Source organism: Candoia aspera, chromosome 6 (genome assembly GCF_035149785.1).
Source record: "Candoia aspera isolate rCanAsp1 chromosome 6, rCanAsp1.hap2, whole genome shotgun sequence".
Taxonomy (NCBI): Eukaryota; Metazoa; Chordata; class Lepidosauria; order Squamata; family Boidae; genus Candoia; species Candoia aspera.
Window position 1 is genome coordinate 90,723,402 of NC_086158.1, and position 16,165 is coordinate 90,739,566.

Here is a 16,165-nt window from a genome sequence, read left to right on the forward strand (position 1 = left end):
TGCTCCTTTCAGAATCCACAAAACCTGCCTTAAATACCGTTGGTTAACAAGCAATAGTTGAAAGGCTATTACCCTGCATCATGTTTGGAACCCGCTTGGGGTATCTGGCTGGTCACAGGATGATGGAGAACAGTAAACTAGAAAAGTTCAAGGGTGCACAGCTGCCACGGGTCCAAAGGCTACACCAGGCTGTGTGATTTGTTGAGGTCTTTGTTCCACAAGGGGCTAGGTTTTTGGGGAGGAGGTATTCATTTTAGAGTGAAGTATATGCCATAAACATCTGCAAGGTATCGTCTGCCAGTTTTGCCCTTTCAAGCTCCCTCAGGTTCTTGCCATTTGCAAAATAAGGCTTAATGCTTTGTCTCTACCCAGCCTTGGGGCCACAAAACAGAGGGAGATGGGCTTGATGCAATCCTGGCCAGGGGGATCTGAGGTGGGGGTGAAAAAGTAAAGATGGTGGCTGCAAGGATGCAATCGAAGGACTGGCCCTGCTCTTGAGACTCTGGCTTTTGTCAGGTCTAGCAGGATCTTCTTCCATTCTGTTCTTGTCTTACTGTATAGCTATGGGAGAGATGCAGAGCTAAGTTGCAAATGGAACAGAAATACTTCCTCCCACCCCAAACAGCCAATAGAAAGGAAGCAGATGTCCCAGCATTAGAGGAAGAAAAAAAAAGTGAGATAATTTAGTTCTGTACTTTTTTTATTAAGTTCCACTGACAACCCATGACGGGGCTAAAGTATCAGAATGTATCTTCTCTACTCTTGGTCTGCAACTGTGCAATCTCAAGTAGGCTGAAAAACCAAAACTGGATTATTTCTAGTTCTGATTCTAAGGGTTGGATTATATGTTCATTTTCTCCCCTAAACTTCCCCCCCCGTTTCAGGTCTAAATTCTTGAAATATTAGAGAAATCCAAGAGAAACTAAAATAATTTTGACTGAAAACGTTGAACAATCAACGACTACTTTGTGTGTGAATTAATCTAAAACTAAGGTGAGTAATTAAAGGCAAATCACAGTCTGTTTATAATGTAAAACAGTTGCAGATGAGTTAGATGAATAACTTTATTTTTATTTCATTTATAAGAGTTTTCTTCCATACGGTAACTGAAACATGTAGATGATTTCCCCATAATATTCATCCAGACTTGACAAGGCCCAGACCTGCTTTCTTTCTGGAAGGTTGTAGGATCACGTATCTTCTGACTGGATTTTCAAGTCATCTAGCATAATTTTTAGCTGGCCTGCAAGTTGTTATCTCAAAACTGAGGTCATCTGGCCATATGCAAAAATCCCACTTGGTTCTTATGAGAGGGAACTACAAAGTCATCAACTTGCCTTTCCCCTTGAAAGACCTGCCAAAGTGGTGACAGTCCATGAGGTGGGCGTTCTTACAAATGAAGAAACCAATCACCTGTATATTCCACAGAGCCACAGTGTTGTACAGAAATGGCCAGTTTTACTGAAAATTCAAATAGATTCTGGCTGAGTCATGATCAGTTAATAAAGATAAGAGGTCTGAAGTGCATTTTGAAATGGTGCAGAGTCTGTTGGTGCTACTTCCTTACTTGAACATTGGTGGTGGTTGATGGGACAAAACTAAGACTAGTTTTGATTAGAAGAGTTGTCGGTTTCAGTGGTTTTTCCCGTCCTGTCACATGCAAAAAGAAAAAAGAAAAAAGAAATGTGTCACATGAGAGGAACATGATGTACTTACTTAACTGGGGCCTTCTGAACTGTATTGGTTGTAATGCATTGAGCAAAGATGTCAGGCGAAGAAAGGTGCAGATTTGCTCATTCAGGTTTCATTTCCAGGAGCATTCATGTCGTTTTCTTAATAAGGGTTAGGGAAACTACTTGCCACTGTCTTTTCTACTTTTACTTTGTCCTACAGGAAGGATGTCCTGGTGGTCACCCGTCCAACTGTAAACCAGGGCTCAGCCTTCTTATTTCCAACCCCAGACAAGATTAACCAGCAGACATCAGGGGGGGGGGCAGCCAGTCAGCTGACCAAGGAATCCAAGAGGCCATTTGGGCTTCCAGCGATGCAGGGGGTAGGGCCCCCTTCTTAGCCCCGCTGGCTTGGGGCTGCTGCCTACCTGTGGGGTGGGACTAGGGCTGGTGGAGAGCCGGGTCCTGGAGACACCTGGGCACCTGGCTCAGGGCTTTTCCAAGCCTCCCCTCCCCTCCCGTAGACCGGTGCCCGATGCCCACCACGGGTTTTCGGGGCTCTTACAAAGCTGGTGCTTCGGGCAGGTTTATTGCCAGACCTCTGGCTGGTGAGTTTGAAAGAAGGAAGCGGACGCCCCCCCGCCCTTCCTCCCCCTCGCAAGAACATCGGGACTGCACAGAAGGTCGGGTTTCCGGCAGCGATCCACCCCCGGACCATCTACGGACCCTTTCTTCTTCTGATTTGCAGCCCCCAGACTTTTCGGCAGACCCTCCGAGCGGCGGCCTTTGGAGTTGCCAAAGCGCTGTTCCGGAGCAGAGGGGGGCTGAGCTCGGCGCCCCCGCACCACCCCATCCCACCCGGGGTGGGCCTCGACGGAGCCCCCCGGAGTTCAAGCGTCCCGGCAGCCAGCCCCGCCCCAGGGGCGAAAGAGCCGCCGGCGGCGGGGGGCCGCCCCCAGCCCGGAGGGCCACCTGCCCCGCGTCCTCCTTCCCCGCGCCGCGCCGGCAGGCTCTTCCGCCCCGCGGTCAGCTGACCGCCTTCAGGAAGTGGGATCCCGAAGGGTCTTAAGCCGGGGCCAGCGGGGCGGAGAGCCGACTCGCAGCTGGCAGGCGCCGCGGCCCGCTCGCGACACCCCAAGGGCTGCCTGGCCCGCTCGGAGAGGCCCCGGCTGGCCTTGGCGCAGGCACCGCCGCGATGGCCGGGCTGCTGGTGAGCGGAACGCAAGTAAGTGCCTCCTCCGCCCGGCCCCGCCCCACGCCCTCCGCCGCGCGGGGCAGAAACCCGGGTGGGGGCGGCGGCGGCGGCGGGGGCGCTCGCTCCCCGCCCGGATCCTCCTCCGCCTCTGGTTGCTCGCCGAACTGCACGTGCGCTCCCGAACTCTTCCAAACTTTTCCCGGACGCCGCCCTCCCTTCGCCGCGGGACCCAAACGCCCGGCGCTTTTTGCACGCCTCCTATCGTTTTCCCCCCTCTCCTCCCTCCTTTGTGGGGTTCAGCCTGCTGGGCGAGAGCTGGCGCGAGGGAAGGGTGGTAAACCTGCCCCGGAGGACTTTCAGGGTGGGGAGTTCGCTGTCCTGCGAACGCTGCTCTCTCTGGAAAGGGCCGTGCCTTCCGACGCCTGCTCTCAATTTGGGGAGCGTGCTACTTTTCGGTTTCCTGCGTATGAACATCAGCCACGCGTTTCTTTACTCCTCAAAATCATCTTTTCAGATGTTCGCCCCCCAGAGTTACATTGGTTGATAAAAATTTGCGTAATAAACAGTAATAAATAATTGAATGAGATCACAGACCAGCGTTTCTCAACCTTAGCCACTTTAAGAGGTGTGGACTTCAACTCCCAGAGTTCCCCAGCCAGCAAGGACTTGAAGCCCACATACCTTAAAAGTGGCTGAGGTTGAGAAACCCTGTCACAGACTGCTGCTTTTCGAAGCTGAAACAACTTTTAACACTTAGGTTTCTTAAGCAACGGGCAATCGATTTCAAATTTACTTCTGCCCATGGGGAGGGCTAAGAGCAGTTACGAATGTCCCTGTGGTTTTAAGGCACCGTGTTTGCAAAACTCCTCCTGCACAGCCGTTAGACGTCCCCGGTTCCTAGGCTCTTACTTAGAATTGGAAACATCAGAAAAAGCTCAGTGCAAGACCATGATGTGGGTTGGATGACTCTGCAAGAATAATAATAAAAAAATGGACACAGCTGATCATGAAATGCAGCATGGTGTATGTTGTTTTTCTTTGCCCCCCAACAGGGATTTATTGCCCCTCCTAAATGTCATCTTCAATATCACCTTGATCACCTCTATCGACCAGACCGTCGCTGGACAGAGTCCTGTTGCTCACAACTCACTTTCCATTTGTCTCGAATTCTGGCTTTTCTCCAGGTTCAATATAATAATTATTTTAACAACACATTTACAAAGCACACACTTTGCAGGAGTTTGGTGTCTCTTCTTATTTACAGAACAGCAAAGGTCTGGCAATCTAAAATGCAAGAAACAAACTTAAGTATTTTCTTGGCTTGTGTTGTTGGTCGCTGTTTGCACTTAAGGCCACAAGTTGTGAGTTAACATCAGAGTCTTCCTGTATCAGCCCAAAAGATCTCCTTTAATAAACACTCCGGGTTCCTGTTTGGTTCAGTTTTAATTGATAAGCAACCTAGTGACTGTCAGTTGCTTTGCATGACAGTTTTTCCAGTCTTCCAAGCTCCAGTCGCCCTGTTGGTTGCGCTTTGGCTTTAAAACTTGTCTTTCCGTTTCTAGGAGCTGTGATGCCATTACGATATTCTTTCTGTTTTTCAAGCTGCAGGTACTTTCTTCATTTAATTTATAGGCTGCCCAAACCACCCTGGGCGACTTACAACTGAAAACCAACTTATTAAAAGAAAACACAACACACCAAAATAGAAAAAAATCAAAACAAAATAAAACAAACCAATATGAAAAGGGGGCTTCACAATCAACTTGTCCCCAAGGCGACCAGGCCTTCAACACTTTTCTGGATGACATAAGGGTGGGAACCACATGAATTTCTGGGGCAGGGGGATTATTCCAGAGGGCCAGAATTGCAACAGAGTAGGTGTTCTTCCTGGGTCTTCAAGATGACATTGTTTAATTGATGAGACCCAGAGTACATCCACCCTGATGGACCAAACCAGATGGGCAGAAAAAACTGGAGATATTTGGTCCCTTAGGCTGATGGGATGAAGATAATCCCAAACTATTTTCTCATATTGTATCTCAACTAAGAATTTACCAAAACATTTTTCCTCAAAAGTTTTAGAAGGGTGTAGGCTATCACTTCAAGGTGAATCCTTTCTTATTTTTCCTCCATGTGATGGCCAAAGAAAATGCTGATCTGCATTTGCCCAAGATTTCTCCTGAAGATGTCAAGACTAATAAGTAAAGTCAAGTCTCCTTGGAGCGTAGCTTCTTCTGGGGGGTTCTTCTGACTTTCTATACATCCCCTGGGATTTCCTTGGTACCCTGTCCAAGGACCCAATCTTTGCTTCACTTCCTAGCCCATGCATGTGACATGGTGCTATGTGCTAAGTTGTCACTATTAATGCACAACAACAGTTTTAAAGCAGACATTTTCCCCTACCCTGTGCATTGTTGCCAAAAAAAGTGCATGTCTGTGTCCATGGAGTCATTAGCAGTTAAGCATATACCTTCACAGCAGAAGATAGCATTTGGCCTGGTCACACAAGACTAAGTAGAGTTGGAGGACTGGGTTAGTACTAGGATGGGACACCACCAGGAGATCCCAAGGATGTAGGCTAGGTTGGAAAATTGAAAATATTTTGAAAGAAGGCAGTGGCAAATCACTTCCTTATTGAAATCAAATGAACCACGTGGAGGTGTTTATTCAATCAGCAGAAATCCAGCTTGACTGGAGAGATTCTTTAGCTTTATGCCAACTGGTGTAACTTATAATAGCCCTGTCCAGTGGACCAAGTGATACCACGATTTTGTTAACTGATGGGTACAGTATGGCACTGGGCCTAACTGGCACCTCCTTGTTTTATCTCTTTTCAGACAGTGATCCTTTGAATCGGTTTCATGGGGACAGAGGTTGTTTGCCCACACTTGGCTGGGGGTAACTATCGTCTGTATTTAGATCTGGAGCAAACTTTAACATTCCTGATATGTAATAGCCTGGGGTGTTTTCTCAGTGGCTATCACTCATTTTATCTACATATTTATGATACTGATAAATAAAAAGTGCAGCTAAGTCTGCTGTATAGCCAAACAATCCAGTGGCTGAAAAGAGTCTTGCGCAAGGTTCCCAGCACTGGTATTTCAGCAGTCAACAAAAAGTCCATAGAGTCTTTTTTCTTACTTCAGAAGGAAAAAGTGGGGGCACACATTGGCTGGATTAGCCTAATTTTTTAAAAAATCCTATTGGTTGAACAAGCCTTACTCTGATGTCACTTTAATTGGGGCAAGTCAAGTGTCCATGTGGGAGGTAAGTCTTGGGGCGCCCCTTCTGTCTTCCTCTTCACGTGGAAGTGTTTCCATATTCTAATATCCGCAAGGCTCAAACAAAAACCATATGGAGTCTGGAAGAACTTTTGAGTGAATCTGCCCTCCGTTTGCACTCTAAGCTGAGACACCTTCCAAGGATCTGCTGGAAGAGATCTGCAGTAATTTGAACAGTCAGATAAACCTCACCCTGGAGTTTCAGCTAGCCTAGCTCTCTTCCAGTGCTTCCTTGTGCTCTTTTCCTTTCACTGATTCTGGCAAGTCACCTGTGCTTTGGGGCTTCATGGGCAAACCTGTTTTCATGGAAGCATCTTCTCCTGGAGATCCAGGGACTGACTACTTCTTTTAGAAGTCCTTCCTGCACACATCTGCCTATGTAAACATGGCCGGGGTGGGTTGCAACCTTGTTTGAATTCCACTGATACCAGTGGAATGTAAGCACTCTGGCGTGGGTGATGGAACTCACCTGGTGCTGCATGCTTCTGTGGTTGGGTGGGTTGCCCTAATTCTCTTCCTGCTTCTGGTTATGTATGGAAACTCTTCCTGGATCCATAAGATTGATTTTTGGAGCCATTTATTGAGAAGTGGCATGTAAGTGTGTTATAACATTCTTTCTATAGAGACCATCTGCTTTCCAAACAAGACTTACTGAGTACAGGTAGTCCCTGGGTTAAGAACGAGTTCCATTCCAAGGTCTGTCCTTAAATCAGATTTGTATGTAAGCCAGAACAGTATTATTGTACAATACTACATAAGTAGTATTGTGTAATTGACTCGAACCATTGTATATTTAACTCGAATCTTTGTGTATTTAACTCGAATTTTGCCACAATAGGCTCCGTTCTTAACTAGGGGTCGTCCTTAACCCAGGGTGTTCTTAACCCTGGGACTACCTACTAATTTTGGTTGTGGGATGTCAGCCTTTATAGATATGGGAGGAGCAACTGCCCTTGCCAACTGTATGCTTACTCAGCAGCCATTGGCTTCCTCACCCTCTTAACTTTTATCCTGCACTTCCCACCAAGTCTTTCATCAAATGCTTAAACCTCCCTGAAATATGTATTTAAACATCCCAGGACCACGAATAAGGCTGTCTGTGTGATCTGGAAGAACATCTTTGCTGGATCTTTGGGATACCAGTTCATAAATTCTGATTCATGAGAAGAAAATGTGTAAAAAGTGTCAGGAGGTGAAAAGGAAGGCAAATTGATTGAATCAGCCTTTGAACTGAATTTTCAAAATGGAAACACTCTTGAATCCAACGGAAAACTTCTGAATTGTATGATCAGGTTGATTCAACATTTTGAAACAACTCAACGTCAACCATGTGGATTGTTTTGACTCATCAGATTGGGGATTTGAATCTTCTGTGATTTGTACATTCCTACTACTGTAGAAAGGGCAGAAATTATGTACAATAATTTCTCTTTATGATACAAATATGCTGCTTTCTTTTCCAAGTTCATAGTGGCTGCTTTTAACTGGTTTTGTACATATGTGTTGCTTTCAATCCATGACTATGGTCAATGACCAGAATTTTGTTTAAAGAAGGTAGTAATTAAAACATATTAAAATGAGATAATAGTAAATAACAATAACTAAATAATCAATACAATTGGTTGTCATGGATTTTACAAAGAATAAAACAAAATTTGGTCACATTAAAAGAAACAATCATATTAGTCAGCTGACAGCAACTGTATGAAAAATAAATCTGAATGACCCAGAAATTTAATGTGTGCGGGTAATAAAATATAGCCATGCCTTTTTAATAAAATGGATTGTATTTTCAGCCATTCTTTGGCCACAAGGACAGAGTCTTGAAGTATAAGGGATTTTCCTGAATTTTTCTTCAAGGACAGCTGTTGGAAGTGCATTAAAACGTATTAGGGTTAATGCTGTCCTAAATTTAGGGGTGGATATTTGGTTTAAAAAAAAAAGGCTGGCTACTCAAAAAAAAAAAAAAAATCTGGTGAGGGATGACAAATCCAACTGCCTTTCTACATCCATCATGCATTGTTTAAGGCTTGATACCACCTGTTTATGGCCATCATACATCCTGTGAAAAGCCATAACTCTGCAGCTTCTGGTAACTTTGAATCAACTTGGAGAAGACTAATTTATCAGCCAAAATTAAGGGACCTAGGTCCACAGGAAAATAAAACACACCAGTAATTTCAACTAGAATGAAAAAACACACAGCTGTATGCTGGTCTCCACTCTAATCACACCAGCTTCACAGTGAAGGCCTACATTAGGCATACTTCATGCTATTTGGAAAATAACCTTAGAAATTGAGATGATAATCTCTCTAAGGGGGAAAAGTGTTATATGGGCCTAAATGGGCACCAAGTAAGAGCTGTGCATGAACTTTGCTGCAAATACTTTAAGAGCAGTTGATATAAATAATGCTTTTCTAGAGTAATAAAAAAATGCAGGGCTTTACATTGCTTTTAAAAAGCTTAGGCACCCAAGTGGTGAATGTTGACAGATTACTGGAAGATCTTTACTAATTCTGTAGCAGTATTCAGAATAATTACATTGGCATCTCTGCCAAAGGGATCTTTCCTCCTTTTAATTCTGGATATTGTGAAAAGTGGGCTTTTTGTCCTAAAGTAGAATTTATTGTAAGAAAAGGAATAGCAGATGCCCTAAAAGGAAGGAGGAAAATTGAAAGAATAAAGGCTGGGCTTTCTATTTTTTCAGCTCATGTATTCACAGTAAAACTATTTCTCTATAGTCAGTGATCTCTTTCTCAGATAAAGTTACTGAACAAGGATGAATTAAAGCAGATGAAAGACTATAGTATCAGTCTGGGATCGTTTTAAGACTTGCTGAACTACAAGGGTGATTTGTAAAGTTAGAGGAAGCCTTGATAAGTTGTCATGCAGAATAGGTTGTATGTTGGAAAACATGAAATATCACCCAAACACAACTTTCCTGACTCCTGTTTTCCTGTTTTTATCTGGAACTGGAGAAAATGGGAGCTTCAGAGACAAATGGAAACTTCATAACAACCTTAAAAAATGGAGCTCTGAACTGAACATACTATTACTTAGCTGATAAACTACCCCAACTAATAGGAACTTATCAGAATTATTCTTGCAATGTAAAATGCATCACTGTGGGTTTTTGAAACCTAAAACATTGGATGGACTTTCCTAAGTTACTTACTAAAGTAATGATAGACTTCATTGGAGATTTCAAAGAAGTATTTTCCCCTAAACTTTCAACCTCTGTTTTACGTCTTGCAAGATTCTTGGTCAGCATCATCCTTTCTTTCACGACACGAGTACATGGATGGCTCCTCCTCCTCCTTTTAAATAAGTTAGGATGTTTTCCCACAATGTCTTTATTCATTTGTTTAGTGACCGTCACTCAGTTTTAAGCAACTCTGAACTCTCTGGGGCATCACAATTTTTCCCTATTTCCCTTCAATGGGGAATGGTTGCTGAAAGATTTGCTTCAATGAGCTTTGTTGGCTTTTGGTATGGAATATCTGCTTAGGTTAGGACTGGAAAAAGCACAATTATTAAAAGGATCAAAGCAAGGAATCCCAAGTACATGGCAGCTAGTTTGGGAGAAATGGCACTGGTTTAAAGATATGCCTTGCCTGTCTGTGGGCCTTCTCACGTTCAGTTTGTGTACCTGAAACTAAATAAAGCAGACAAAGCAAAGGTATGCTCTCTTTATTGTTGTTCTTATTGAAAGACAGGGTATTAAGAGTGGTTCCTGGAACTTGCTACCGCCTGATAATTCTGAAACAGCGTAATAGTTAAGTCCAAGTTTTGTCTCTTCCGTTCTGTTCTGAAGTGGCCACGTCTAGTTGCAGTAATGTTCCTCTTATGCATATCTTAGTTTGCGGTAATCAAGCATCCTCATACAGCTGAGAATCCTATTTAGTTGCTGGGATATGGTGTGAACTGTTTGAATGCTGCTTAATTTCTCCCATATCTTTGGAGGTCAAGTTCATTTTTTGAAATAACAATAAGACACCGTTTGTGATACCTCTGGCTCTGACAACCAATTGTCAGGGTCAAGTTGCGGATGAGCACGGTAGTAAAATACAGCTCTTGTCTCAGCTGGAAGTGTGTACTCTGAAACTAATTTGAGCATGTAATATATTTGGATTTCAATTTATGTATGTTACATATGTGCATATATAAACATTTAAACCACTATGAAGCTAGAATAATCCAGGCTGGATGATGCTAACTGGGGTTGTGCAAGGAGGACTTTACAAAGCACACAAGTAAAGTATCCTTGAAGTGTTTAGCCAGCTAAGTCCTCTTTAGGACTCAGTGTGGTTGCTTCAAGGACATCCCCAAGTTCTGTCTCTCTCATGCACACACAAAATAACACTGCTGGGACCACAGCTGCTCTTGCACGCATCTGTGGAGACAACCTTGGAAGGCCATTGAAGGAGCCACATCAGGCCCTTCTAGAGGCTACAGCTGTCCCTATGCTTCAAGGAGAGGTGCTTCACTTTCATCAAGACACCAATTAGTATCCCTTTAAAGGCTTTTCATAGCGTTAGTATGATTACTCCACTATGTGTCATGTATTTGGAGAAGAAATTGGAGAATGAAGTGTCTCCTTGCCTGTGCAATATGTCCCTGGGGTACATGTGTGTGGACATTAAAAATTCAAGGGTTGTATCCAAAATCTCAAGCACCTCGGTCAGCACTTCTCAACCTTGGGTACTTTAAAACGTGTGGGCCAACTCTCAGACTCCCCCAGGCAGCATGCTGGCTGGCGGAATTCTGGGAGCTGATGTCCACACGTCTTAAAGTTGCCAAGGTTGAGAAGTGCTGACCGAGGGACAGCTGATTCCTTATATGGATGTTATACATGTAGACTCTGTTACAGCTTTGTAGAAGTTGGAAAGCAGCTTAACGTATTCCTGGTTCCTATCATAGAAAGTGGGAACAATCAGGATCCATATAATCTGATTCAGATCACAGTGATGAAGACAGTAGGCCCAAATTTAGGAAGGTCTGAATTGAAGCTTACCTCTACCTTAAACTCATTATGTGGCCTTAGGTAAATGAAATCTCTATACTTCATCTTCTTTCTACCTGTGATAGTACTGGCTTATTTTACTTAGTCTTCTGCCCTTAATCCTTACAGGTGTCTTACATTGGCCAAGACTGCAAAGCAATTCCAGAATTCCTTGGGAGAAAATACGGAAGCATCGCAAAAAGGCTGGATCTCAGCTTCAATTTGTTAAAGTAGGTCATAAATATAAATGACTGAGCTGCACCTTAACAGTGGAAACTTCATTGCTCTCTTTTTGCTATAGGTCATCAATAAATGCTTAACTCTGCATGTGTATATATAATTTCATGAACATTGTACTAAACATAATTGCAGAAAGCTATTTATAGTTAATGTCCCTTTTACATATGGGAGAATATCAGTCAAAAGTATTGCTTGACTCCAATGGCTACATCTCTGTTTTTGTTGGGTAAGGTTTTTATCTTCTTTGTTACCTGCTTTTGCCAAAAGAAGACCAGGATGAAAATGGGTTCAAGGAGCAGAGGAAGAATTTGATTTAATGATTCAGAAATAGATCTATTTCTTTAAAAAACCCATTTCCTTGTTTTCAAAATGAAAAGTGTTTCTTGAATATGAATACAACGCAGTTGTGGAAACAATAAAACATGCTGGATTATAGTTAAATACAACTCTCGTGGAACTTAGGAACCTTCTTTTAAAAGCCATGCAATACATCTGTCTACCTTATGCAAAACTGGTATGGCTTTCTCTCTGTACCACAGAAAGGAGATAAAATAAAAATGTTTACTTAGAAGTTAAGGCTGTTTACCTGAACATAAAAGGATAGGACTGGACTCTAAGGGACAAGAAGGAAAAGCTGGTAGTTATGGTGCAAGGTGTCCAAACTATTCAGCAGTTCAGAGAGTCCAAAGCCTCTTGATTTGGAAAAAGAAGCGGGCTGTGTATTTTCAGTATATTGATGGCATACAAATCCTTTTAGACAATCCTCTTTCCAGTGGCTTGATATAAATATTACACAGAATAGGGGCAATCCAGAAGGATGTCATATTTGTTGGCACTGGCACCTTGATGGCACTGTCAAGTCCAGGAGAAGTGCATCTGTTCAGTCCGCCATTAGGACAAAGGCCTTTCAGTCTCAAAGCCAGAAGGAAGTTAGATTGAAATTAAATTCTTCTAGAAACCAGCTGAGAGTTCTTCTTCACAGCCAAATTAATGTGCTTTTGAATCAGTGTGTTTTTTTTTAAAATAAAAATTGTGTAAACACTTTCTTAGAATTTTTGTTCTGAGCAGAATTTGCCACCCTGCTTCACCCCAGTCAGCCATGGAGAATTTGGCTTCTCTGCTTAAAACAAGATCTTCAAACCCTTTGAAACACTTGAGAACCTGGGATTTTTTCCCCTCAGACTACGCCGCTAGAAGGAAAGCTGAGCCAGAAAGAGAGGCTCCTACACAGAAGGGGCTTAGAGCCTCCAAATCGAGGCTGAGGACTAGGTGACTTGCTTCTTCACACATCTTCTCTTCCAAGGCTGAGCTGGGAAACATCAGCTCCATGTGTGGAGATTTCCCCCCGCCCTTAACTGTCACTGGAATAGCTGCTTTTCTTCTCCAGGGCTAGAAATCACAAAAGAGTTGCTTAAAAGTTCTACCTGCAAGAATAGTGGCTGGTTGATATTAGTATGACTGTAACTTTTAAAAAGATTATGTGATTCTCAGCCCCTGTGGAACAGATGTGCCACAGCAGAACTAAGCCCACGATGGAGGGCGGTTTCCCCCCTTAATCCTCCAGACCTTTTATTTTTGTGTATCCATGAGAATATTGATCTGGAAGACCTGCATTTGGTCTTCCATGGGATTGATATACCCATGTTCAGACTCCTGAAACGCCAGTGAGGTTTCTCTTGCAGCCACAGTGAACATGGCCATGGAGTGTCTGGATGAGAGGGGACAGTCCCCTAGCAGATGGCAGGTACATTTGAATTCAGCAGATTGTTGATTGTTGAAGGTTCTTCCTTTCTCTCCATGTACCCTAGAATGTCCACCTGAATGTCCACCATGTACCCTAGAATGTCCACCTTGTGTTGGAAAATAAGGGAAAACACCACTGCATGCCAGAGTGTTTTAGACCAACAGACTGGTGATGACATAGACAATATTGTGAAGACATATCCTCTGCAAATAGTTAGTGGGGTGTCTTCTAGTTCCAGCAATCAGGGTGTATGGATTGAGACTCATACCGTTTTTTGGTTCTGAGCTTCTTTCCTGGCAAATGATTTACAAACAATGCTCTGCTGAAACCATTTGCAAATGAGAATGAAACTCTAGTTTGGTCTTAGCTTCAGCAGGAAATTATGATACCTTGATGTGTGTGAAGATAGGAAGGAAGGCTATAATTGCCTCTTCATGTATTGGTAAGCAGTGTGTTTTTTATGGATATGAATTAAGCAATTATGGTATATAACATGTAATTATTTCTGGGGATTACTTAGATCAGTTTATATGGTACTTGTTGGCCATGGGCTCCTTCGTCATAGTCCTGAGAGATATGGTGGTCCCTGATTGCTGTTGCAAATTAAAACAACTTGCATGTATTATTGTTCTTATTTGAGCCATGATAGATGTACAAGGTGTCTTTTGTCATTACCTTTCTCTTTCTTCTTCTTTTTAATGTTTGGTCATTCAACTTATCCCTGCTTTTAATTTAATTTTTCAAATAGCATAAAGCATTATTGGGATCTTGCTTAATCAGAGATTTGTAATGGTTCCTGGAAGTCTTGAAGTGAAAAGAAAAAGATGAAATTACTGACAGCAGCGATATGCATTCCTCATTTGATTATTTTTAGAGACGCAAACAGGCTTTGCTTTTAGCAGAACAGAGCTGGATTCACTACTGCTCGACTCCTTTGCCTGCTTAAAAGCAGCAAGAAAATATATTTAAATTAAAGTTCATTTATATCTAGCATGAATGTAAGGTATGCAAATAGACATAATACGATAGTAGCTTATATAACGTTGTTCTTTGTGTTACGCTGTTCTAGAGAGAGAAGAAATGCAACTTAAAGGAAATCAGGAACATTTTAAGGAAGGAAGAGAAAATAGGCCGAGCACCTGAAGGATTTATACTTTCTTCTTCCTTGAATTGCTCAGGGCTTGTATTTTACAAAACGCAAAGTTGTCACAGACACCAACAGAGGTTTTTGTATGTAACTTAAAGCAGCTCTTTTTTTTTTTTTTAAAGGAAATGGATCTTTTCAATAGCAAGTTGCCATATGATCTAGGAATCCGCTTTTAGTTCAGTATTTGTTAGTAGGAGTTTTATTTCACTTTTCCACAGGTGCACCAAGCCAGTGTCTAACAAAAAAAGGAAGGAGAAACATTAAAACAAACCATGAAAAAGAATAAAAATTAATATTTAAAAATCTGCCTCAAACTATTTTAAACAGAGATTCCTTTGTTCCTTTTTACAATGGACAGAGATAAGAGGAGGCAATCCCAGATGTTGGTGGTAAAGCAGAAGGCCCATTTTACACATCCATGGGCCTGGGGTCTCTGAAAAAGCCTGTCCATGGAAATATATTCTCAGATCAAATAAGGTGGGTTTTAAAAATGCATCAGAAGTTCTCTAAAATAGATCTTTCGATCCTGGCCATGGTTAATGAAGCTGGATTGCTGCAAAAAGTTTGCTAGAACAGAAAAAGAACATGATTGATTTTTGTCTTTTTAATATTATTTAATACCATTATTGTAAATTGCCTGGAGTTATTTGAGCTGGGATGTATACACACACAGACACACAAACACACATGCTTCATAGTCATATATATAGTAAAATAGAAATGAGAAAAAACTGCTTAAAATACACAGCCTAAAGAAACAACTCTGAAATCAGGATACTGAGAGATCACCAGACGGTTTTCAGCTGCCAAAATCTCCACCATCACATAGCTAAATAGAGTGCAATATTATGAGCAAACCTAAAAAGAAAGTCATTTGCTATTTTTACAATAGGGATGAAATGTCCTTCCATGAACCAATCCTCACTCTGCTTTCTATTACAGATCTTGATCTGTACATACATTTTCATCTCTTTGGAATTTTTAGCAAGCATGAATTGTTTGTGCTGAAAAAATAGATTGCTTGGGTCAACCTTAGGATGAAGGACCATCTGAGCAAGCTTCTCTGTTACTTTATTGTGGTATTTCTTTCTTGCCTGAAATTCATGTGTGGTTTAGACCAGTCTTTAAAAAATGCTCCAAGTTTTCTTTGGATAATTTGGGGGCAATCATTTTAGAGGACTTGCTAGAACAAGGGCTGTGGGACAAGCCAGTCCATAGCTGATACAGGAAGTGTTAAAACTCGTTTCATGGCAATCTTTTTGCAGTTATGGTCTCTGGTCACATCTTAGGACACTTTTGATACCGTTTCGTTGGAACCTTAAAGCTTTCTGGATATGTCTGGGGACATTCTGCTCAGTCTAGCTGGCTACAGTTCTAAACTGTAAAAGGAGAGGGAAAAACAAAGGAGAAATTTAAGATAAAGCATGTCATCCTCTTTCTATTCCTCACGATGAATCTTCTTTTGCTTCAATAGGGGGAAAATGCGCTATTGTTAAAACTTTTCACTGTGGTACCTTTTATTAGGTACCGGGAATATTTTCCTTGTAATTGGGCAAATCTTAATAGTCGCAATTGCATATTTATCAGTGTGAGAGGCTGTTAATAATGTAGCTGTCATGCACAAACACATTTCTGCATGAAATCCATTTAGTCTCTGCATTATTCGGTCTGGAATGTCACTGGGACATCAAAGCCCTCCCGTCAGCGCTCCAGCCCAGGGCCCTGCAGCGGCGGGAGAAAGGGCTTGATCAATAAATGTAACATGTTAATGCCAAGCAAATAGAATAAAAGATTTTCTCTGACAAGACATGAAAAATCACCTTGTGTCAGCTGGCATGGCGGTGCCATTTCAGCAGAGACACTTGAAAACTTGATCTGACAAGG

General features: G+C 42.3%; 1 protein-coding gene across 2 annotated transcripts in view; it reads left to right on the forward strand.

Annotated features, from left to right (window-relative positions):
• Positions 1–2,516: 2,516 nt before the first annotated feature.
• LRMDA (leucine rich melanocyte differentiation associated) overlaps positions 2,517–16,165 on the forward strand; it is an 871,997-nt gene continuing 858,348 nt past the window's right edge. Inside the window, exons 1-2 of one of the 2 annotated variants that reach the window (XM_063307686.1) lie at positions 2,517–2,895; positions 11,280–11,380. In XM_063307686.1, coding sequence (XP_063163756.1) covers positions 2,866–2,895; positions 11,280–11,380 — 131 coding nt within the window. In that variant the 5' untranslated portion in view covers positions 2,517–2,865. The remainder of the gene's footprint in view (positions 2,896–11,279; positions 11,381–16,165) is intronic. The other variant, XM_063307685.1, reaches the window with a different exon arrangement.